Below are 26,161 nucleotides of genomic sequence, written 5' to 3' on the forward strand. Positions count from 1 at the left end.
ACATAAGTATCATAACGGTACTGGAACTAACTCATGGCAACCATTTACAAAACACTAATGAAGTAAAGTATTCTGCAAAATTCAAAGGGTTAATCTAAAAAAATGGACAATCTTCTTCCTATAGTTCTATTCGGGTCGTGTCTGAATCGCCAGTTACGCTTGTATTCCATTATCAATCACCCTATTAATTATTAAGGAATTTCCAGTTTTAATATCCAACTTAACGCAACCCGCGAACACAACCTTGTGTCATTTTCTTTTCTTAACAGTAGGTACCGGTAAGTTGGTACACGGCACTTGAAAAAAAAACATTTTCACGTATTGATTCAGTTGGTAGCACTAACATAAACACCTAAGGTTGTTTGCCGGTTAGGATCAACCGAAAAGGCAAAGCTTTGGATGTAGCATCATAGTTGCATGCAAAATAATTCCATAAGTACTTTAAACGTCGACAAAAATGAGTTTGGTTAAAAAACTTAGGGAGCAGTCGCAAAAACGGAAGAAGCTGTTGGCTCAAACTGTGAGTTCCTTTGTTTTCACATGTTTTCCTCATTGAGTTGCTCTATGTAAACATTTTAACCATTATTTTATTACAGTTTGGTGTTTCTACTGTTGATGAACTGAGGCAAACTCTCGGTACTACAATAGATTCGCCATCAAGGAGAGCGATTCGGGACTGTGATCTGACGAAAGAGAATTCAGATAAAACAACTGCGGATGACGATGAAGCTGCCTCAGGAAAAATGGTCTACACGGATTCGTCAACGTTCTTAAAAGTATGTGCACATTTTCTGCGACAATGATTTTTTCGGTCCGTCTGGTAGAATGTTATGAAGATCGTGCGTTTCTTTTTCTTTAGGGTACGCAGTCATCCAATCCTCATAATGATTATTGCCAGCATTTTGTGGATACTGGACAGCGACCACAGAACTTCATTCGCGATGTTGGCTTGGCCGATCGGTTTGAAGAATACCCAAAATTAAGGGAGTTAATTAAGCTAAAGGTATGATAATTGTAAACGGCTTGCTAGTTTCTGCTCATTTTGACTTGATTATAATATTATGAAGGTTGTAACGCAATAAGATATTTATCTATTGCGCATGTTAAACTCTTAAATAATTCCCTACTGCAAACATTAGCTTATGCTACTGCAGAATTCCTGGACCCTTAAGTATAGTGTTTTCATCAAATTACAGTGAAATACTTTGGCCATCGCTCAACTTATTGAGCCCAAATTTTGTCCCTGGCAAAGGTTGGAGGTGAAATAGTAAGCGATTGCTAAGTTGCAAAGAAGTTAATGATAACTCTCATCATAAACAGTTTCATAGCTACCTACCATTTTCTATAAAAAATTTACTTTCGTCAAAGTTAGCCTAAGCAAAGTAAGTAAATGGAATGTTTGTTTATTTTAACGTAGTGATGTGCAACTATCCTAATTTACCACGAGTGATATCACAGTGCATATTTAGTAATAGCGTTTTCCAGTCATTTAGTATTTATCTTCTAGAAAGGACTAAATATGTTTAATGATGAAGGAATAATCACAGCCAAGCCTAAACAATTTCTGCCGGTAGTTTCTTCTTATTTTAAACCAAAGAGTTGTTATGTATAAGTTTGTCTATGGAAAATCGTAAATTTTTGCCCATGGGTTTTAAATCATCACTGTAATAGCTTACAACACCATAGTCATGGGAGAATCACCTAAGTAGATAAATGAGCGGGCAAATGTCATTGGTTACTTTCACTGATGGTGCAATATATACATGTAGACCTATAAATATTTGCTTCATTATTTGATGATTGCCTATGTGTCATAGGTGCCGTGTGGCTAAGGATGGATTCTCAAGGGTAACTTACCTCTTCTATTCCTGCAGGATGACTTGATAGCTCAGACGGCTGCTCCTCCAATGTATCTCAAATGCGACCTGCAGACATTTGACATGAAGGAACTCCGGTCAAAGTTTGATGTCATCCTTGTTGAACCACCCCTGGAAGAGTATCAGAGGACAATGGGAGTGACAAACATGGAATTCTGGAATTGGGAGCAGGTATTTAACTTTGGTTGCAAAGAAGTTCCGGTATTTGACTACAAGGGGGCATATTTGAGTTTAGGTAGTTCTGATATGATTTTTGGAAAAGTGAGTTGTAGAAAATCAGCAACAAAAACTTGATCACTTATTTCCTTCAGCCAATTCCTATATTGTGCAATAGCAGTGGTCATATTTATTTTTGCATATCTATTATCTCACCAAACTCATACTAACAGAACATGCCTATGTATTTACACAGTGTCTCTGTACAGACAAAGTCTGCCTGCTTCCAACTATATTTCTTTGTTTGGACTTGGTTTAGACTGTTACCAGTAGCGATGGGCAATAGCTGAGTAAAAGTAACTGAGCTGCCAGTAACAATTAATTTTTAAGTATGCGAGCATTACTTGTCCTACTCATGGTTTTGTGAAGGCAATTGTTACAAAATGTTTTAATTAGTAATTACATTTTTATTTCAATCTCGCATGATGAACCCACAATCAATTTTTGCAGCATATTTTTATTATTATTATTTAAGAATTAAGTTGCAATTAGGCGATTTTCCTGGTGGCAACGGTCAAATATGGTCAATGATCACTCTTACAACGAAAAATACATACATACACACACTATAAAAACAGATAAGAGACAAAATATTCTTACATACAATGACACTTCCACATCACATGCAAACAAACTTCCACATCACGTACAAAATGTCGTCCTCATCACATACAAACAATATTTTAATAACTACAATGAAGTTTATTACCCAGTGGCTGCTTTACATTTATACTTAAAACTTCTAAAAATGGATGGAAAGGGCTCAAACAAACTTCCAGGCAGTTGTTTCCAATCAATTATAGTTCTATTTTAAAAAATTTTCTTATTTGTTTTTTGCATTCTTATTTTTATTTTGAAACTATGGTCGCTTTTTCCCTTAAAGTGTTAGGCTTTTGTATCTCTTTCCATAAATCTTCCCACGCTTCGTCCTTCTTAACAATTCTATACATTGCGCCTAACCTACTCCTTTTTTTCTTCTATTTTTCAAACTATCCCATTTTTATGCTTCAGGAAGTCCATCACTATACAAAACAGCCTTTTCCAAAACCTTGGAATACTCCATCCAGCCAGATGGAACAATGTAGGAATAACCTGAAATCTCTCTTTTCACCCTTGATGCTGCTGTATTCAATTCTCATCATCACTGGTTTATGACCTGTGATGATGTCTAAGGATTGGATTGTAACAAAATATCCTTAAATTCTGTATATCCGACCTTTCTCTTAATTCTTTGGATGTTATATTTGTTGATATTTCCTATCCCGTATCCTTAATACTTGACCTCCCTCTCTAGCTCTTCTTTCCATGGTTCATTTTGGTCTTTGGTGAAGTTTTGTGCCTCAGAATGTTTCCAATGATACAGTTCCCCTCTTTATCCTTCTCAGTATATTTGATAGAATCCTGTTTCCACAAACTCTTCAAATAACTTACTTTCTAGCTAATCAGTTAATCTATTTATCTTAGTTATCCATCTAATTAAATTTTCATTTTCAAAAAATTCATTCATTGATATCTCTTGAACATGATTGACATTTGCACTTGATGGATAAAATATTTTGAATTGCAAATGCGGTCAGCATTGGACTTGGTAGTAATGCATTAAATGCAGGCTTGTTTTTAGTGCTAGCCTGGTTACTCAGGTGGGTAACGCCTGCTAACTCAAGGGTCATTGGTTTGGATCCCAAGTTGAGTATGGGAGTTATGTGAACTCAAGTGGTTCAGCCCTGCAATTCAAGAGCTTATAGGTATCTCAAGGTGTGTGCTGACGACCGAATGCATCCAGAAAGCAAAACAGTAAATTTCAATGTGTACATTGGAATAAAATGTAAATTTTGCAAGAAATTTCAAATCATAAATTCTGTGAAAACTTCAATTTCAGAGTTTAAAAATCATTCGCCTTGACCGGGATCCGAATCCTGTTGCATTGAAATTCACATTAGCGGATGACTACGTTGAAAGTTACTTTTCCGGTTTCTCCCACTGTTTCTTTGGAATAGTGAAAACTTAATTTTAAACTTCATGCATTAAAAGGAAATATAGAGAGAGAGAGAAAAGACTTAAAATTTCATGTGTGGGCATTTTTATCATTTTTAAGAGAAACGTAACTGCTCACCAGTTTCTGTTGCGTAGCCAAAAGTTTCCATTTCTTCTTTGAGAAATGAGTAGATTTTTTGCGGGAGTAAAAAATATTTTAGCTAAATCAATTTCGAGCTAAACTTAACAGTTAATCCTAAAGCTATTACTTTTTTATTTAACTTTGTACTCGGTTAAAAATGTACTGATATGAGCAAGACAGAATTAACAATCATTGTGAACTTGCTCACATCTTTTCTCTCAATATATTAATACATAAATGCTCAAAATATTTTCCGGAAATGGCCAAATATGTGGCCAGTGTTTTTTAACTGATCTTTCATGCAATTAAGTATTCTGATTATCTTATTTTCAATATTTGATGCAATCCTCTGAGGCCTCAATTCCTTTTTACAGATAATGCAGTTGGACATAGGAGAGGTCGCTGCTCCTCGCAGTTTTGTCTTCCTTTGGTGTGGGTCCTCGGACGGGTTGGACCTCGGTCGCTTCTGCTTGCGTAAGTGGGGGTTCCGAAGATGTGAAGATATTTGCTGGATACGCACCAACATAAACAACCCAGGGCTTTCGAAGAACTTGGAAGCCAAGGCAGTATTTCAAAGGACCAAGGTTAGACTCTAGTTGAAGAAATCCTTGTTGTCGCATTGTGTGTTATGCACTGTGCAAGCTACCATTTGCAATTTTTCTGTGCCACTCATAAAACAGCTAGTAGTCTGGAGACTTTCCCATGGCTAAGCTTTATTGACTTAGGTGTGTGGATGAAAAAGAATTGACTTTTTTCAAGATTCGTTAAGGAGATGTTTATGCCTAGTAATTATGTTTTGATTAAACTTTCGTTCTGTTTCCTATGTGCATATGTTTAAGTTTCTTTCTCCTGGCCTTTAATTTAATGCTTCTGAGCCATTAAATTTCAAATACAGTAAAACATCCTGATTTTATATAGTCATCGAATCTTCTCAGTCTGTTCCTGATTTAAATGGATCTCCAATTAAGTAAATACAATTTAAGCTACCTCGAATAAAGGTGCCTGAAACTTGCATTACATAAAATCTCTCGGCCCCACAGAGATAAGTCGATTTTTATCATATTTTTTTCCAAAGTTTTGATCATAACTCTCAAAAATTTGTGTTTTTATTATGTACATTGGTTCCCTAAAATTAGTTTTTGCTAAGAAATTGGTTATTGAGGCCTATGTCAATCATGTTTTAACATGATAAGCCATCAGCCAGGGTAGTTATCTGAACTGCTTGAAATGCTATTCATTTGTTTTGGTTTTTCTGGGTGAAGCAAAAATTGAACGAATGAACTTATGAACTTATTTATGTGTTATTATCATTTGGTATTGATTAATGTTGCCTTAAAAAGAGTAAAACCAAATAACTTTTTTTTTTAATCAAGCAGAAGTTGGAAATTTTGCTGGAAGGATACATGAATATGGAAGCCATTTTTCAGACATTTCAGTTTTAAGCCTTTTTTTGCTTATAAATATTGCAGTTGACTCTATAAAAAATGTTTATTTCATGGAAATTCTATGAAATGTAACATTAATGAAACATGATATTACACTTTAAATATTTTTCTTTGACTTTGAAGGATACACAAATATCCATTGCACATATTTTCCACTTGCCCCTTCTAAGAATAAATTCAAGGCTTTGCTGTATGCCAATCAAGAGCAACACCCATGTAGCTGAGCAAGAGAGCAAGCATAAGTTATGACTTGACTGCGATTATATCCTTCACACCAATGACTAAATCCAAGACTCATGTTTTCATTATTTGCAGGAGCATTGCTTGATGGGAATCAAGGGTACCGTTAGGAGGTCCACAGATGGTGACTTCATTCATGCAAATGTGGACATTGACCTCATAATATCAGAGGAGCCAGAATATGGTTCGTTAGAGAAACCAGTGGAAATTTTTCACATCATTGAGCACTTCTGTCTTGGAAGAAGACGGTAAGTCTGTTTATTTTTGTGTGGTTTATTCAGCTGTTTTTTGGGTAGTCTCAGGTTTAAGGTAGGTGTTGGATGGACACTGACTAACTAATGCCGCATTTCTATGCCTCAACTAACGAGATTGCATCTCCAAATATGCAAACACACTAAAATAAACTTCATCTATTCCTATTATTTCCGTCCTCCTTTCATTTCATCGGACTTGCCTATCTTATTCCTCTCCATACCTTTCTTGCCTTATGTCCTCCCCCCTATCTCAGTCTTCAACATCCTATTCCCAGTCAAAAAAGTAGCGCCCACCTTTTGATTTCTCTCAACAGCCCTCTCTCCTACTATGACATTCCCAGCACTTCATTTTGTGTTTTTTTTATCCATTTTATCTTTAAAATCATTATTTACACACATCTCAAAATCCCCCAATCTACTATGCCTATTGTCCAGCTTCAATGACCTGGTTTCTACATATTCAGCAAATTACAATATGAATAATGATCAGCTTCCTCATTATTTGCAGTTGGATTGACATTAATAATGTTTTGTGTGTGGTGGTAGGCAGTAACATCCTAGTCTTTCTTGTGTTCAACTTGTCAAATGCCTTCCCTTTATTTATATTATTTGATCATTCAATTATTTACAAGTCGAACTATGATGAACATTCATTAAAGTAATTCAGGAAACTCTTGAGCATTTATTCTTGTCAATTGATATTTTTGGTTGCCTCTGCACTTTGGTGGCTCCATTGAAATTCTCACCCACCGACCCAGAAGGTTGGTTTGATGGGTGAGGATTAGACCTCACCTTTTACTAAACCCTATATGGTCTGTTTAATTAACACATTAATTGGGTAATTAGAGGGGGCCAGTTCCTTATTCCCTGTGCCATTTGAAGTTTCCCAGAAGGAAGAAGATCTGGTTCCTGAAAAATCACACAGCTTGTGTGAAGTTGAGTGTGTCCAGAGGTGTCGAATGTAATCGAACCCGGTTGGTAGACCAGTACTTAACTCACTGCCCACTACCATGCCATGGCATTGTTACATATTTCAGCCAATGTAAACGCGTTGCATACTGGGGTATTTAAATGGGTTTAAACCTTGTGTTCCAGTGGATTTTTAAGTTGTCGTTTCTGAATATGCATAGCTTCAGTAAAATCGTCTTAAGGAAATTAGAAATTGAAAATTTTTAATTGAACTTTGAATGTAATAATTTCAGTATTTTTTCTTTGTGTGATACTCAATGTTTCATTTTCCTTTGTGGAGTAGAACATCGCAAGAAGAGAGCACTCATATCTCGTCTCCTTCCTAATTTTTCTTGAAGTACACACTTTACGTCTTCTAGTGTGGTATATTTTCTTCCCTTTACCCACTATGGGAAGGAGATGATGTTTATTAAGGTCTTTTCCCACTCTTTGGCAGTCTGGAGCAGAAAGCCTTTGAATCGAGAATACTATATGATTCATTTTGTGTTTTATAAACTCTAAAAGAATGAAAAAGAGCACAATTAAGAAGCCACAGCACCTCTTTCTTTGACCATTTCATTAATTTTCCCATGATTGTGTAATGCAATTAACAAATGTCCACCTTGTCTACACCTTTCATGAACTTATTGTATTTCAAAATGCAGATAGGTGTTTTGATTGGCAGTCCTGTGATCTTATGTTTTAGCCATGTATTACCCATCCTAATGCTGTGAATAGTACTAATCATCCTCACCTCCCTTTTACCTTTCCAAATCACCAGAAGCACTTCACCTTTACGAGGAAATGTGCAGTGTCCCTATTTCATTGTTTTCGCCTCACTCTTCATTGTGGCAGGGAACCCTCTATTTGACCTGATGGTTGTAGTAGAAATTCCTGGTGAAGTGTTGTCTTCATTGGCTCTCTTATCGGAGTCACTTTTGCCAATCAAGAAAGGAGTGGATTTTTTTATTTCTGACCTTCACTGCAATATGGGAATTACTTCGGCTTTCGTCGCTCTCTTCGGCATACTCTAATGGCACATCTGACGAATCATTGGCGCACGGATCTAATAAATGTCTTCCTCAGGCAAAACACTTTCTTTCCTATGCAATGCCTTTTTATGGAATATTGCTCTAAATATTTTTTAAAAATGTGGATTTAGAAAGCCCTCTCGCAAGGCAAATCTAACACCAAAATCACAATTTACCGAAACTCAAGGAAACGAACTGCTCAAGACACATCGAGAGAAGTAACTGACCAGAATCGTAAAAGAACTATGGGCAATTCATTATTGGTCCGTTCATTCTTTTCATAAAAATGTATGCATCGATGGAGCAGAGCTGAGAGTGCACTCCATTAGCTGGGAGTGGAACTTGCAAGTGAGGCAATGGTCCTCTAGGTGATAGAGATAAGGTTCCTCGCTGGTAGCTCAGCTAGGGTCATGTGGATAAACACTCAAGAAATGATGTGACAAGGCGTTGGGGTGCCTGAGGTAGAGATGAAAGAACCTATTACCTCCAAAATGAAATGGGACGACAAATAAGTTTCAATCGGTTGAAATTGAAGTTTTATCTGTGGGAAAACGTTCTGGGATTTAAATGCATTGAAATGGCTTATACTATCAAAATTACCGAACAAATTAAAAATCAAGTGATGACTGTTCTTATTAAATAATGAAAGGCAAATGAAAAATTACAACCAATATGTAAATAATTCTAATTAAAAGTTTAAAATGATCCTCCTTAATGACGAGAATTCTCATCATCCTTATGCAACGTCAATGCAACAATTTCAGAGATTAAAAATCATTTACCTTGACTGGGATTCGAACCCAGATCCCTCAATATCAGGTCGAGTGCTTTAGCCACTTAAGCTATTGAGGCATACTCTTAAACTCTGATATTTTGGGGCTTCTAAAGGAACATTTCGTCACAACATCTTGTTCCTTTAGAAGCCCCAAAAATTTCAGAGTTTAAGAGGACGCCTCGATAGCTTAAGTGGCTAAAGCACTCGACCTGATATTGAGGGATCTGGGTTCGAATCCCAGTCAAGGCGAATGATTTTTAATCTCTGAAATTGTTGCATTGAAATGCACATTAGCGGATGAATCCATTTAAAGTTACTGTTGCGGCATCTCCCGCAGTTTCTTTGGAATTAGCTGATGCAACGTGTTAAAAGGAGTTAGTAATTCAGTGGTAATCATTCCCTTGAACTCAAGTCCACTCACTTTTTTCCCTTCCGTAGGTTGCACATCTTTGGACGAGACAGCACTATCCGTCCTGGCTGGCTGACCTTGGGACCAATGCTCACCAACAGCAACTTCAACGCGGATGCGTACGCCAGTCACTTTTCCACTGGACAGGTCACAACAGGCTGCACGGAGCGCATAGAAGCCTTGCGTCCAAAGTCACCACCGGCTAAAGGGAAGGGTGCCGCAGGGGGGAGGGGAAGGGGTGCCCAGCGAGGAGGCTTTTCCAGAGGGAGGGGTCGTAGTCGTTAAAGTCTCCTTTGTCTTCACCTGACCCACCCTTTAGGGTAGAAACAAGAAAGATGCTTTCAGTGTATTGTTAATGAGTGTTACACAATGTTGTGTACTTATTTGTTATATGTACTTGAGTCATCGCCATTCATTATGGAAACAATCTTGACATTTCAAAATATCCATTTAACAATGGAATGCATTACATGAATGTGAAAACGATGTATTTGTTCGTTTTGAATACACATATGGCTTCATTCACTGGCTTGACGATTGTCACCTTAGTTTAACCGTGTTTCCTTATTCTGTACCAAATTATGCAGTTGTTTATAATGCTAATCAAGAACTTTCATCAATGATATCCCCTATGATGCATTTTCATCCCTTGGTAGAAATGATTTCTCCTTTTTTATGTAAAAAAAGAACATTTTTCATACATGATAAACTAGTGTTCTATGTTGGGTGGGAGGAATATAGCCAAAAAATCTGTTTGTTTCATTCAAAAGTAAAAAATCCCAGTACGGAAGTGTCCTTATTGGCATTTTGACCTTTGGGAGTGCTAAATGCTTTCAGAATGGGCCCTTTTTTTTAGATTCTGAATCTGCCCAGACTTCTCAACATATTTTATGCTTGAGTGCATATTTCAAACTTTGGGGCAATATGTATGTGGACAATTATATTTGGTGGTTTAATGAAATAAGTATGCCTGTAAAAAATTAATGATTTTCCTTGGCTGTGGAGTCGTACTTTACAATAATTAACCTTGTTAGAACTAAATTGATTTTTTTGTATGTTTGTGGAACTAAATGCGAATATATAAAATAACTTAAATGCATTAAAACTCTTAGTTTATTTTTTTTAATATTTGTTGGTGGGAATATATTTAGTACAGGTGTCCATTGCGAACCGTGGTCCTTGCCCAGATTTGAGGTGCTGGTTCTGCTGCAGGTACTGGTCGATCAACTATAGTGTATCTCCCATATTTATACATGGTTTCAGCGAAGAAAATGTCAATAGAAACTTTTTGTGTCAAAACTGCTTCACTTTTTGGATTTTATGTCACTGAAATAGATCATTTTTTATTTTAAACTCCATAGTTTCTTTGAATATTAATATACCTTTATTTTGGCCTATTGAGGAACATTATAACAGAGAGTATGGGAAGAATTTTTTGTTATATTTTTACGTTATTCTGAGATGAAGCATATCCACGAAATGCATTTTTGGCTGAATAAATTGTACATTCCTTAAGATGATTGGCTCTAGACGAACTGGCAGCTGAGTCTCTTAAAAAGTGCTTCCATTCTCCTATTCTGGTGGTTGAGTGTACCCTGTATCTAGATAGTTGCTTGAAAGTCATATGTTGAAAGCTCTGGCATTTCATCGAAGGAAATTTCATAGAACCATAGAAGGAAAATAGACATGTATTTCACTGAATTTAACCCAAATGACTTATTTATTTACTGATTTTAAACTTGTGACTGTGAATTAATTTTCTAATATTTGCAATTCATTATTCAATTAGGCAGTAAGTAATTTTGGTCGGGATACAATGGAAGGGTATTAATATTCATGTCAGTCTTAATAATGTGTAAATTATGTCACATTGGAAATAAGATTTATAGCAGACATAGTTATTTTTAGTCCTCTATCTAAATGTATTATTCACTATACATTTCCAATGACAACATAAACACACTTTTATCAGAGACGTTATCTTAATGTTTGGGATGTATTCCTCATAAATCAGTTGCATTACAAGAACTGAGATTATCGTTTTCCAGATGGGTTTTGAAAAACTCCATACTAAATGAAGAAATAAGACTTTTAGAAGAAAACTGAATTTTCATTAGAGAAATACATTAAAAGACTTGTTCCGCCATATATTCATCCAAATGATTCCTCCATTGTATTGCAGGAAGGTCTTCACTCTCATTGCAGTGATTTTGCATAATATTAGACCCACTCTAGCATTTCCATTCATGGAGCAAGTGATGAAGAATCTTGAAGCTTCCACCACAATGATAAATTTCTTTGGGTCACATAATGTTTTGTCCAATCTAATCACACTTTAATAATTTATCCACTTAAATGGTAATGTACCCATAAATACATGTAAACAATGTATTGGTATGATCACATAAGTTTAATGTAAGGCATGTTTTTCTTCTTGAAAAATTAGATTGAAATTTTTTCAACAAAGATCTATGGGGTGTATGAGTCACCATGCACCTTTCCAACCCCCTCAAGCCATTACTGATTTTATTACTTCATCTAGGACCATTAAATCTGAATTCTTTTTTTCATTTGCTTTAATGCACCCAAGGCATGAGTATTGCATGCACGGGCACATAATAAGCAGCAGTGCTCTCTTGAATTTATACTATGGTGCATTCTAAACACATACTTCTATGGTGGTCTTAACTTATAGCCACTTAAATATTTGAAATGAAAAAAAGAGCAGCACTGATTATTCCTGGGATCAAATTTCACTCATTTACAACTACTTCGTATAATATACGTTTAGATATTATTACCATTTCTGTGAATTAAAAAATAACATGTAGAATTTACTAGTCAATTTATATTAACACTTTATCAGAACACGAAATTTACTTCCGTTGTGATCTGAGCTCACAAATATAGTATAACTATACCCAATGAAATGAGTCTCAGGCAGTACAACAAATGACCAGCAAACGTTAAATATACTAACGGCATTAATAGCTTTGTATTAAGCATGAAAGAAAAATTTAATGAATGTAATGTATCATTATATAAGTGAATTTAATAATTCTTTGTGATTAAACTTTAATATGACTGAACTGATCTACGCTCCTTCTTCGTCATCAAATATTTTTCTATTTGTGTATGCATGTATCAATTTGACGTATCTTTTTCATGTAATTTTACCAAGTACTATAGACCTTAGGCAAATTAATATTATTATTACTGTTAATACCGTTCAAACATAGTTCCACATTCAGTCGTTGGCTGCGCGGGGATCGAAAAACTTCATGAAAGTGTGGAGGCAGTGACATCTCTTGTCCAACGGCGAAACTAGTCCAAAGTCTAGATGTTTCGGAAGGCGCGAGATTCTCACCACTTGCCCTTAGGTACTCGTCGACGGAGATACGACCAAAATCCTTTAGGAAATTCACGCGCTTCTCTCTCTGTCTCTACCAAAGCGGCTCTCTTACTCCCCGAGTTCCCTGCTGTGATTGGGAGCGACGATCAACAATAATGAATCGTCTCCAAATTTTTCTTTTCTACGCGTTCGCTTTCTTGGCGACGATCTATTCCCTCAAGTCGTCATCATCCATGCTGGCCAACGCTAGCCTCTGCTTACTCTCCGCCTTCATCGCTGACTGCATCGTGAAGACCGTGGTCCACGCCTTGCCTAGGAAACCACTCCCGGACCTCGACAAAAAGGCCGTGCTGGTTACCGGTAGGTAAAAAACATTTTTACATGTGTACTGACGGGTGAACATTCCTTTGTCAATGCAGTGCGAACCACTTCCACTGACGGAAAGTACGCGGTGCGGTGATGCTCGATTAACTACAGTGGGGAGATAAGTTTTCGTCAACTTCCCTCGACGTTGGAAACTGGGGGATATTCTCCACGGACGTAGACAAGATGTAACAAAACGCGAACTCTTTTATTTGCTAAAACTGAGGGTATACTGATATAAGAAACTGCAGCTAAAAAGAGGAATTAAAACGAAGCATTTAGGCAATGTGTACGTTTATTTAAGGCAATGTGTAAGTGTGTTTGTGTTCGCTAGTGCTATCTTGATGTGTGTGTGTGTGTATCAACATGGACACAATGATCAACCCTGAGGTAGGTTTGTTAGGTTATAGTAGAGTTCACCTAGTACTAAGCCCGAACGCGTATGAAATTCACACATAAGGGTTCCTTTCCCTGTGCCGGTTATGGTTTTCCAGGAAGACCTGGTACCCGAAAATTCACAGAGATTGGGTGGAGCTGCTGGTGCCCAGAGTGCCTCGCCCGGGAATCGAACCCGTGATCCTCCGGTCAGCAGTCTAAGTCTATATATATATATATTTCCACATACACATATATATATAAACATATACATATATTTCTGTATACATAAACATATATATATATATAATATATATATATATATATATATATATATATATATATATATATATATATATATATATATATATATATATATATATATATATAGTGTTGAAAAACATCAGCCCGGCCCCTGCCTTTCTGGGCGATTCACTTCACTCCCTGGTTTCAAAATAAAGGATGGGCGTCAGTTGGATTGAGAGCTACCTACCCGTATGATACTCAACACTAAAGACTAAAATAAAGTGCTTTCTTCTCGCACTGTTTTGGGATAGGATGCAGCAGAAGGGTACACGAGTATATCAGCGTTATACATTGGCAAGGGAAGGATTTCGAATGGAAATGGACATACATATTGGACCACCTGAATACCTTAAATCACTGTCTTTCAAACACCGAGCGGTCTGATTTGTAAACACCTTTTTCTTCGAGGGGGAAGTTTCTGCCTTGCCTCAGGAATACCAGGCGTTAAAAGTTCTTATTTTAATAAAAGTAGACTAATATAAGGGGTATCCAACCCTTTTGGAATTTTACGGTCTAATCCCGATTGAAACCACCAAACGCCACATTTCATATAGCAATGACTCATTTTTTAGCTGTTCACACTTACTTAATTTAGTTTAATAATTATACATAATTTAGTCCCACTCGAAATGTCTATGATTTTCCTTACTTTCTCGCTTTCCCAGCATCCATCACCTTCTTCAGTATTCCATTGTCTCTCTCCTCCATCCGCTTATCCTTGTACATATATTTGTCCTGCCTTCTTCGGATTTCTCTCAGCAGTGGTTTTATCTTCCCCCACCATGCCTAGACCCCAACCATTTGTTTTCATTTCCCTCGATTATCTGTCGTTCTTTCATTTCCTTCGAGCAGATATTTTGAATGTTTGTTTCCCACGTTGCTTCACCAAAACTCAAAGTGTGCGTAGTATTCAATGAGGAAATAAGTAAATGTTTAGGGATTTACAGGTATAAAATATGAAATTTGATGGCATTTTCGTAGCTTTTCTTTTCTGTGACCAAGATTCGTTTAATCTGCTGACAATTTTTTTACGTGTTCTCCAATTGTATTGTATGAGTCGCTTGAAATCTTTCGCGGATTGTACATGTATTTTCAGAAAGTTAAAAGGGAAGAGGCTGTTATAAAAAAATAAGACTGCGTAAGTTTTAATGTTGCAAGTTCCTGCTTCATTTCTGCGTTTGATATTGAAATGATGACGCGAATGTACTTTCTTGCTATAAACTGCACAAAAAACCAGGCGATAAACCTGGTCATTTTTTTTCGTCGGAGTGAAAAAAAGTTTTTTTTTTCCCGTTTATTGATACGCCTAAATTTGGTTCCCGCATAAGTCTGGAGGAAAAGCCGTCTCTGACGCTATATTTTTCATACATATCCTTTCGCTGATGGATAGCAAGTTCGGGGGTAATACAAGTTAATTTCAAGGGAAACTTTTTTATTTTTCAATTTAGTCTCCCTGTACACTAATGCACTTGGTCCAGCGATGTTTCAATCTCTTGATCTCATCTCGAAAATTAGATTCCTTCAGGCCTGCAAAATACCTGTCCTCTTCGGCTGTTAGTTCTTTGTTTGAAAATAATCTCCGTTCAACGAGGAAAATTCTGAGCTTGTGAAAGAGATTGAAGACTGATGGAGCCAAATCAGGCGAATAAGGCGGGTGTGGCAACAATTCGTATCTTAGTTCACGTATTTTTGCCATGGCAACTACACTTGTGCGTGGGCATGCATTGTCTTGATGAAAGATATCTTTCTTCCCTGTCAAATCTGGCTTTTTTCGTGTATCTCTTGCTGTTGTTGTTCCAGGAGGTTAGCGTAGTATCGCCCAGTAATTGTTCGACCAATGGGAAGATTATCTATTACGAGATGTTTCGTAAAAGAAATCCCGCCCTGTATATCCACATCAATGACCACATCGATTTCAATATTTTAGTCGACGACGACATAAATGTCGATGTCGACATCAATATCGACGTCGACAATAATATCACTATATATATCACTCTATATATCGAAGAGAATTAAAATTAGTCTCCACAGGTTGACGGATAAGTTCATATCGACACCCACTCGACTTATCTAAGTTTCGCACAGCCCCACGCTTGTTACCCTGAGGTAGGTTGTTGCGACACTGGTCTGTTATTGACGGCTCTGCCCGTTGAATGCTGAATGGTTCGCGCCCATCAAGGACAGATCATTTCACTGTCATTGGGAGATGTTCCCACTGGGCTGAATCGCTTCAGGGGACTTCTTCTGGCAGATTGGCACGCTTTGAGGCATGAAGGCGCCCAAGGAGCCGTGGGATCGAGGACTTTTTCCCCAGGTGTCGAAGAAAAAATTTCCAGTTTGCCGAGGAACATTATGCTGGACGATGCGTCGGCTCGGAAACACTTTGAATTTTCCTGCCGTGCGCGACCTGAATTTCCGACTATGCTTGCCAGGAACGGTGGGTAGGTAACTTGGATTGTGTAAGAGAAGAGAGCCGGTATTGAGACCCCATCCATTCTTCAATAACAAGACTGATCGCTTCCTTATAATTAAGTGGAAAAAGTGTACATATTTATACACCACCACTTTCGCTCGCCTAGCACTTATTAGTTAAAATAATATGAAATATCAACGATACACCGAGGGACAAGAGAGGCTAGTCATAGGATACTCAGCTTGAGGGTCCTGACCGAAAACATGATGCACTTAAACAAGCCATTGTATTTGGCATTCGTGGACTTGGAAAAGGCCTTTGACGACATCGAATGAAACAAAATGTTCGAGATACAAGAGGCGCTTGGAATTGACTACAACGAAAGAAGAATAGTCCATTATACTTCTACAAAAATCAGATAACAACCATGGAAATCAACAACGGAAAGAAAATAGAAGCTCAAGTAAACAGAGGGGGTTCTTCAAGGATGCGGCCTCTCGCCAGCACTTTTATTGGTCCTAGAAAAGGAAATAAAAGAAGCACACGGAAGTAAGAGAATCAAAGGAGTCAAGGTGAAGAAATTAACATGTTCCGGTTCGCAGATGACATCGAAGTAGTTGCAGAAACGCGAGAGGACCGAGAAGCAATTCGGAATGCTATGGGACAAGTAATTCGGGAATATAATATGATAGTCAAAAAGAAGAAAACTGAAATCCTTGTCTGAAAGAGAGAAGCGGAAGACAGTTGCTACAATTCGAGGAGTAAAAACCAGAGCAAGTGGGGGGGATAATATTTCACATAAGAAGTTGCAATTGTATCTTTACGGGGAGAGTAATTGCGGGAAAACTTCTTATATTGAAAAAATTATTGGTAGTCGAAACATGAAGTATGTTTATTATCCTGATATGGGTAAGTTTGCTTACCAAGACTTTTCTCCGAGTTATCATCGAGTGGTTTTATTTGAAGAATTTGTTATAAAGTACCATTGTTCGGGAATGTTGAAGCGCCTTTTGGAGGGAAAGTCATTTAAGGCTCCTGTGGAATGTGGACCTGGTCGTCTAATCGAATTTAAAGGATTGGTAATATTTGTGTCAAATTTTGATTGTTTTACAGACCAGGCTTTACGTAATCGTGTGAAGTATGTGGAGGCGTCGACTCCGTATTGGCAGGTGGAAAAGGTCTTATTACCGAAGATGGATACGTTTTCGTCGTCGGAAAGTGATGAAGAAAAAGTTATTACCTTATCGTGGTCGTCGGTCTAGGCGGCTTTTTCGTTACGGTCGTAGTGCAAGTTAGCATGGAAAACTTCCTCTATGGAGGGGTTTCATTCGTTGAATGTGTCTAAATGAATGAGTTATTTATTTTTTTAAATCAATTACTCAGTAAGACAATAATTCCGTGCAGCCCAAACCATTTAGGTGAACAATCACAGAACTCTTTTCAAGTGATGACTCCTTCCTTGACTGCGTCTTTTTCACCATTTTGCATATGAGGGTTGAGCTCACCTTGCAGTAAGCCATACACACTGCGTGAAATTTACTCATTTAGAGGGTAATAAGGGAAGCCGGTTTCATATTCCCTGGACCAACTGTGGTTTCCTTGGAATCTCTGATATTAGAAAGATCACACAGTTCGAGTTCAACTAAGAGTGTCCAGAGGCATCACTCGAAATCGAAGCCCAGTCGTCCCGCGCTCCACCCACTGGACCACCTCGTAACAAATGACGAAACCATGGCGATAAATTTATCCGATTCCGAAAGTTAGCAGTAAGTCGGAATGGACTTTGACTTTTCGACTAGCCTTCTGCATAGAGAGATGAGATAGTTAATGTTTTTTTTTAAATGTCTCTCTTATTTATGGATACACTGTCGTTTTCGTGGTTCTTTCGCCATTCCTTCCTCAAAACCTTCGATATTATCGCGAGAAGGACAAAAAATGAACTCTTCTAAAGGTGGTGATATCTGTAAAACTGAGTAGCCTTTGAACATGGAGGTGGTCGGATTTTCTTCGTATCTAAATTATGGGAGGACTCGTGACAGTTGACCCATTGCGAACTGTAGAGAACGATGAGTCCAGATTAATCTTGGTCGTCCACATGAAAAAAATAAGTTGGATCGCCGGTTCAAATGGCGAAACAATAACGTCTCGGTTGTAAGCGTGAAACATTTAACCAGACATTTGAAACCGACAAGAATTAAATGTATTTTAATAATTTCTTTGAAGTGTCGTAAATTAACGAGAGTTACCACCAAAAATAAATTATGTACATCGACATGTACATTTCAAACCGCAAGCCACCTCAAGGACATGTGGCGGGGGGTGCCAGGGCACCAGCCGTGCATGTATGAAAAATATTAGATTATGCATGTAATTTAATATATGTTAGCTCATTTACAACGACTTGCGTGCGCATGCGTGCCCATATATGGATGACGCGGTCATTGTTGCGCTTGACCACTTCATCAAATTCTAATATTCAAGTTTACTTTATTTTTTCGTGATCAAGGGTTCGTTTTGTTGTGTTTGCGTGTATTGCGAGTGGCGATCGAGTTCTTCAATTTGTCTCTGACCGTGCTATTTTATTCCACTCTTATTTATCACATGTGGTAGAATCAACTAATTAGATTTGGCGAATTAATATTTATATCGAACAAATTAAATTTGTCGATTCGATCTTCAGAATTAAATAAAAAGAAAGAGAGATGACGTCACTGTCAGTTTCAAGTCATTCATGAGAAAATCGTATCTAAGTGCTCAATTTTATTAAACAAAGTGTAATGAACACAGTCAAACAATCGATATCTCATGAAGTGGTCAGGCATTTGTGCATACATACATATGTGTGCGGGATTTTATTCATATGAGCAAGTTTATTTTCACATAGACCGTTTCACAGGGACCGTAATCAGGCTGGAGAATGATCGCGATGTCGTTGCAGAAGGTCTTCGCAAGCAGACACTCGACTTCTGCTCTTAGTCGTCCGTCCAAAGACCTTCGGGACGATATTTGACGCACATCTTTCGCATAGTCCAATTTTAATGTGATAATGGTGTGCACTGTCATATGATCAATGCCAATACGATCTGCGATCACGCGCATACTTAACCGACGGTCTGAATACAACACCTCACGCACACGTCAGGAAAATATTATTCCCGATATATATTATACAAACCTTGTACAAGAATTTTTCTGTTTCAGGGCGCGACGCCTTCGAGATCCATTCGTAATTTTGAGCTTTGATCAATTCGGGTCTGTTTTTAGCTCCCTCGCAAGCGCATCGTTTTCATTATAGAATGCAACGTCTCTCTCCCTCTCCCCACTCCTTCCCTCATCACGTGAGTCACGCGTTGAAATTACATCTTATAAACATATTAATTTCCGTCTCTCCGTAGCTTTTCGTCCGGGGCATCGGACCGGGGCGTGGATAAGCTCCAAACAGAGCGAAAGTCGAGTAGCGACTGGCAAATACCCGCGCGCTAACAGAGGTTTCTGGAATCTTTCGGCCTCCCCTTCCCACCTCCCTTGCGAGGATTAATTGCATCCTGTTAATTTTGACACCCTGGAATGCGATCTGGGAAACCTCGAAAAAATCTCGTAATTAGTTGAGAAAAATTTAAAATCCGAGTTGCTATCTTATGAAGGGACAATTTTGAAAATACGATTCGTTTAAAAGTTTTGCCAGCAAAATAAATTAATGTTTTAATAAACACTTTCATGCTGAATGAGTTAAATAAGCGGATGGTTTTCTCAGGATCGAGACTTGCGAGCCCCTAGTGATGCATCTGCTCGTGAGAGTAGGAAATGATTAATATCGGCTAAAAAAAGGTCGAGAAGGGATCATTCCATACTCTAATTGGTGATTTTCGAAATTTATCCACGGACTTGACCCAACTACAGCACTGCTAAATGAATTAGGCTTCGAGTTGAACATAACAGTAATTCGATTCAACTCATCTACGTTATAGCTTGCGAGCTACCATGAAGGAGTGCGGCAGGGGGTGTAAAGATATTAGTGTTTATTATGTCATTGCGGTTTTATACAATGCGTTCATAAAGTTGATGCCAGGTGACATATACATCTTTCGATTACGGCCGTTATCATGATAATTGGTAGCCTTATGTATAATGGTAGGTGTCGGACGTTTATGTGAAAACATTGACACAACCCTGTAGACTGCTGGAACATGCCACAATAATGTTTATGCCCAACCCTTTCGCCCTGAATAATTGCTCTCCTCAGTCTTTCAATTGTTTCCAAAACTTTTATATCCAATGCGCCAACCTCTTTCCCACCTCCTCATTCTTTATCAAACTTCCACAAATCACGATCTCAATTGATGTGATTTTCCATTCCGATGTGATGCGATAACGTTCTCAAGGGTAAACACACATGGGTCCAGAGCTCGTGCGAGTGATTGAAACAGAAATAAGTCCGAATGAAAAAGCAACAAAAAAATTAAAGCGGTAATATAATTGCCCAACTGGTTTAAAAATTATAAAGAAAAAGTCAATATAAAAAATCATAGTGATGATACTGGGATCAACTTGGGATAAATACAAAAATGTGGCCTTCACGTGACCTATTTTCATCTTTAAAAATCCTCGGCTGTTCGTGTTCTGAATGCAGTATTTTCACATCATTTTTATTCCACCATGGTGTACGGCAAAGGCAATAGTACTAAGTAATTGTTAATTTGTTTATAATTCAACATGCAACACAATGAATAGTTTTATTTGGATATGAAAGCTTTCGAATTCCACTCATGAAATACCTCTTAAGACAATATATGTTAAGAATGAATACGTTATATGCTATAAAAGAAGTGCTTATTATATGATCAGAGCTAAACAGACGTTCGAAATGGAGCACGAAAGATATTATGGTAAGCGATTGAGAAAGACTGATAGTATACATTACAGATTCAGGTGTGATGTGGTGGAACCGTTTCATAATAACAGAGACAAAAACTCTTGCAATTTTCCACTTAATAAAGATTTATTTTTGACTAGTTTCGATGTACTAAATCATTTTCAATTGGATTTGAAAGTGATATAGAAGATACCAGTCGAAAATAAATCTTTATTAAGTGGAAAATTGCAAGATTTTTCGTCCCTGTCATTAAAGACTGTTAATTTTCAAACAAAGATTCATCATCTTCCTGAGCTAATATTAAAGTTTTTTGTAAACCTTATAACTGCAACACGTTACACAGTTTTAAATGCTTTTTGATCGCCCGGTAACATTTAAAAATTATTTGAACTCGTGCAAGCAAATTATCACATAAATCAGGTCAAAGTGGATTTAATGATCAGAATCCTTTCTTTTATCAAATTGTATTTTTAAGCTCTGTCAATGTTCAGAATACTATTATTATTTGAAATTCTACCGTTTAAATCTAGGTTTTTGGATGTGTACTAACTTAATACTCCTACATTTCTTATCCTCGTCTAACAAGACGGACGAACGAACGCCTCAACCTAAATTAAACTGTTTTTCAATTTCCCATACTTTTTACCTCCCTTCACTCTGTGGAACATACGCCTATCATTTCCCTACCTAGCTTCCTGAACGCAGTCATATCACAGTCTTCTCTTACCTCTATTCATCACAGTATTCTTCAACATTCCATCGTCAATGAAAATGCTCTGCATTCGTCTTTCGAGTCTCCTTTGGATTTCTCCCAACAATCCTCTTATCATTTCCCGCCATGTCTAGCACTTCCTCGTTTGTTTTCCTTTCCATCATTTCTATTGCCAGGGCAAATGAAAAAAAGTTACAACACCTTAAATAACTTAAAATGTGTCATAATGAGAGCAAACTTTTATTAACAAATGATGGGTATTAATATCGTATAAATGGTTTTGGTTCATTTTCTTATTTCCTTTTTCGCATAACAAATAACTAATTTATTGGATGATTTAACCCTTGTTTTTAATTAAGTCTTCCTCCAGCATGCATACACATTTCCACGTTATTTGTTAGTTTTTTGCCGAATACTATTTTTCCCTTTTCCCCTTCGTCTCCCATATCCTCCCTTATCCCTTACCCTTCCCACCTGGTACTTGCAACCCCTGCCACACACCTTTTTAATGGATCGCGGGGTGGATGAATGCACAGACCTATTCTTTTAAAGAAACAATAAAGAAATAATTATATATTTTCGCGGAATTAATGTTGGCTATAATTATGTCTCATTAATTGCTTAATGGGACAGGGGGAGTGCAAGATAACGTGAATTTTCTTAATCACGACAAAGCATGCCTCAAATCGGAATCAAATGGAGCGCCATCAAATGGCATCGCGCCTTGTAAGTGGAGTCACGAGTTATATATAAATATATGCCGAACGAGTTCCCACCGCCGGAGGTGTGACTGTGACACCCCATAAGTCACATTTCCGGCGTCGGTATCACGAAGGATTGTGGTTATGTTATCAGTGTTCACCGAATGCATCAATAGGGAACAGTGGTTTTTCCCTTTTACGTTGCCCTAATCACTGGTGACGTCGTCCACCACACCTCAGTGAGACTTGCTGACATATTTCACAACCCCTCCTTCCTGTTGTCTCACCCTGTACATTATCGATGCTCAATATATCAATGCGGAATACTTTTTCCGTAAAAAACCGATGTTGACCTGCCCTCATCAATTCCGAAATGTTTTTGTGTATATGGAGGCGAGATATCGGAATTGAAATATCGCGTGAAGCAAATTCACTTCATTATCTTCAAGGGTATTGAATCCGAGCATTGGTTTGTAGCAGCTTTCCAATATATATATCATGTTCCCTTCCAATTTATTTATTCCTTCATGCACCGATATTTTCAATCCCCTGCTTCTTACAATTCATGCTTGGCCTTCTTCTGTAATTCTTTCCCTCTTTAAGTTTCCTTCAAGCGTCTCCAGTAAGATATCGTTGTTCCAGGATGGCTCCAATTAATTTCCCACTTCTTCTTCTTCTTAAGTGTCCCTCAAAGGCTTCTTTCTTCATTCAATCTTCAAGGCCCATTTTCTTTTCTTTGTTCTTCTACGTCACCACTTTTTCTTCACCTCCAATCTTCTTTTCTCTGATAATCCTATCGTCCGAATATCGCATCCGTATAAAAGTAAGAATCCATTCATAAGTTCTAACAAATCAATCAGTACATCTCCATGGGCATGAAACTCTGCAAGACACCATAAAGGTGCGTGGCAGTGGGTGCATCCATGCATGGTCATTCACGATAGGTGAAGAGTTGCGGTCACGTACAATGCACGAGAGACCGGAGGGAACAGAAAGCCTCGGTCAAATTGGTGTAAAATGGAAAAATCTTGTGCCAAAAATTCGGGGGAAGGGTCGATCATTATTTAAAGGGTTATCAACTCAAACAAAGAAAAAAACTTGCTGTATCTAAAAATAATATTTCGATGGAAGCACCGATCATGCGAGAGGTACGTGATGAAGATTAAGCGCAAGATAATTGAAACATTGAAGAAATAGGGAATCAACTAGAGAAGGTGGAGAAGTTCATTTATTCGGGCAGAATTTAAGATTAAATTGGATTACTCGTAAAACAATATTTTGGTTATATTTACAAACGCCAATACAAACTATTGATGCTCCAGCGAAAGAAAAAAAGAAAGGATCAATAATTCTTTTTACAGCTGGATTTTTTACTGGTTGGTCTTCTGGGAAATTAGTGATTTATGAAGTGCGCGCCTGAATTATGGGAGAGATGAGGTGCATTAGTTATTAAGGATGATAGCTCATTCCAATGACGACATACTGTGAATGCAAATGACTGGTTGTATGTAGTTTTATGTAGTGATGAGGGATAACGAGTTCATGATTACCTCTTGTATTTAGTTTATACTATATATCCTATCAAGGCTATTGAAGTAAAATACAGAGAGGTTTTATAATTTAGTATTTGATAGAGTAAGAACAGCATGTGAATTATCCTGCTAGATTCCAGAAATAGCCAGTTTAGTTTGTTAAAATATTCTGTAATGTGATCTGAAATTTTCAAATTGTAAATGAAGCGTACGCATGAGTTAAATTCAATAAATACAGAGGGTTTAAAGAAATAATTACGGATGCGCCAAGCAAAGAGGTAGAGGTTAAGTTTAGTTGAGGATTAAAAATGGAGATAAGCACTTCATTTAATGTGAGACTTTTGAGGTAAGGGGATGAGCGTGGATGTGGAGGCTTTTGGTACATGTGGTGCGGAGAAGAATGGAGGAAATGAGTTGGACAGAGAGAGAGAGAGGAAGATAAACACGAAGGTTTTAAATAGGATGGACGGGCGAAGAGAGGAAGTTGCTCTACGAGGAATCTGAAGAAGGGAGAAAAAGTGGGTGGGAAGGAAATATTTGAAGGGCAGTGGCATGTTGACGGCAACTTAGATCGATAGATGGAAGGTTGGGTAAGCGAGGTAAAGAAAGGAAGGAATTTGAGCTTCTAAGGAGGGCATGAAAACAGGCAGAAGTTGCGAAGAGATGAAGTGAGAAATAGGAAGTTCTCACGATATTTAAGAATAAGCAGTGGTTAGGGACTGTTCAAAAACCTTCCTTTTAAAAATGTAGAATAATACCTTGAATGACTCAATAATTAATCGAAAAATGGTATTGATATTTTTTTTATTAATTCTTCAAACTCGTGCATACAAAAATTGTTATTAAACGTGCACTTAATGCTAGTCCACTACCATATTAAGAATAATGTTACCACAGTGAATGCTTAAGTTAATTTATAAGTTAAATAAAATTTTAAATAAAATTTTAAGTTAAATAATGCATAATCAATACCCTAATAGTTTAATTAATGAATTACTTACTCAATAATGTTATTGTGTAAAAAATGATTATGCCGTATAAAAATAAGTCGTTTTCAAGTTCCTAAAGTGTAAAAGTAATTAATTAATTACATAGTTATTGATAAAATTTGTAATAATGTACATGACTACAGGACTATTAGCCGAGAGTAGTTTTTTCATCGGATAGAAAGTCTTCTTACATCTCTTTTTGAGTGAATTGGAAAAAAATTAGCTCCACAGGTCTTTTGGTGCGGTGATTGCAGTAATTGTTCCCGGGGAGGGGTCGCGACTGCAAGGGAGGAGACGATTGGAGAGAAATGTCGGAACTCGAACGGAGAGACCGGTTTCTTAATGCCCGTAAGCCCGGAAATTTTAAAAAACCCGTTCACCCGGTTTTTTCGTCAATAAAATCACACTTTTTTTTAACAGCACCACTTGGGAAGAATTTCACACGGGCAGAGTTCCAGCTCTTGAAAAGCGAGTGTTTCAATTCGGGGGAGGTTTATGCGTGCGAGAGGTGGGGGAAGAATGGGAAATGTGGGGCAGCTCTCCCCCACTGGAAGAGCGAGAGGAACCTCGAAGACTTAAGATAAGACCTTGAAAAATGTGAAGATGCCTTTCTTCTCCTTTCTTGTCCACGTTAAATAGACGAAACCATTTGTAAACGTACAGCGTATAAAACCTCAAAAAATAGCTCGATATCACCATGTCTGCAACATGGTGCAAAAGAAACAATGGGCCGATTCACCGAAAGTACCATGGCGATGCATCAGCAGACATTTGGTTACGAAGACCAACAAAACAGTCCAGAAGTCAAAAAAGTGGAAGATAAAAAACCAAATCGGCATATATGTCACAATTTATTAAAAACTACGAACGTGTTCCGACGCTTCCACGTCATCGTCAAGTTAAAAAAGTTAAGAATTCATTTGTTCCGAGTTAAATAAGATTAGTCCTCTTTTTATCTAATCTCTCCAACAAGACGTTTTCTATGTAATCTCGTTTTAATTTCAAAATAAATTAATCTAAATTAAATTAAAAGTTCAGATATCTGATTCAAAAAATCATTACGACAAAACGGTTCCATGAACAACCAAGAAGATGCAATCTCATTTTTTTCTGCCAAATAAGCGTATGGCAGTGACTGTCAGGCTCCAACTATCGATAGTTTTAATTTTATTTTTTTACAAAGCCGACACCTCTCCTATATAGAGTACATATATATTGCACCATTATTAAG

General features: G+C 37.5%; 2 protein-coding genes across 2 annotated transcripts in view; both read left to right on the forward strand.

The window, feature by feature from the left end:
• Positions 1-352: 352 nt before the first annotated feature.
• On the forward strand, positions 353-10,627 carry Mettl14 (methyltransferase like 14). Its single transcript, XM_071599055.1, has 7 exons — positions 353-520; positions 597-776; positions 860-1,003; positions 1,875-2,048; positions 4,584-4,793; positions 5,970-6,142; positions 9,341-10,627. Exons 1-7 carry the CDS (start codon positions 458-460, stop codon positions 9,594-9,596), a joined length of 1,200 nt encoding a protein of 399 aa, XP_071455156.1. The 5' UTR covers positions 353-457; the 3' UTR covers positions 9,597-10,627.
• Positions 10,628-12,719: 2,092 nt separating this feature from the next.
• LOC139700506 (17-beta-hydroxysteroid dehydrogenase type 6-like) overlaps positions 12,720-26,161 on the forward strand; it is a 127,347-nt gene continuing 113,905 nt past the window's right edge. The window contains exon 1 of the mRNA XM_071599065.1: positions 12,720-13,023. Coding sequence (XP_071455166.1) covers positions 12,819-13,023 — 205 coding nt within the window. The 5' untranslated portion in view covers positions 12,720-12,818. The remainder of the gene's footprint in view (positions 13,024-26,161) is intronic.

This window comes from Hetaerina americana, unplaced genomic scaffold (assembly GCF_022747635.1).
Source record: "Hetaerina americana unplaced genomic scaffold, ioHetAmer1.1.p SCAF_1, whole genome shotgun sequence".
Lineage (NCBI taxonomy): Eukaryota > Metazoa > Arthropoda > Insecta > Odonata > Calopterygidae > Hetaerina > Hetaerina americana.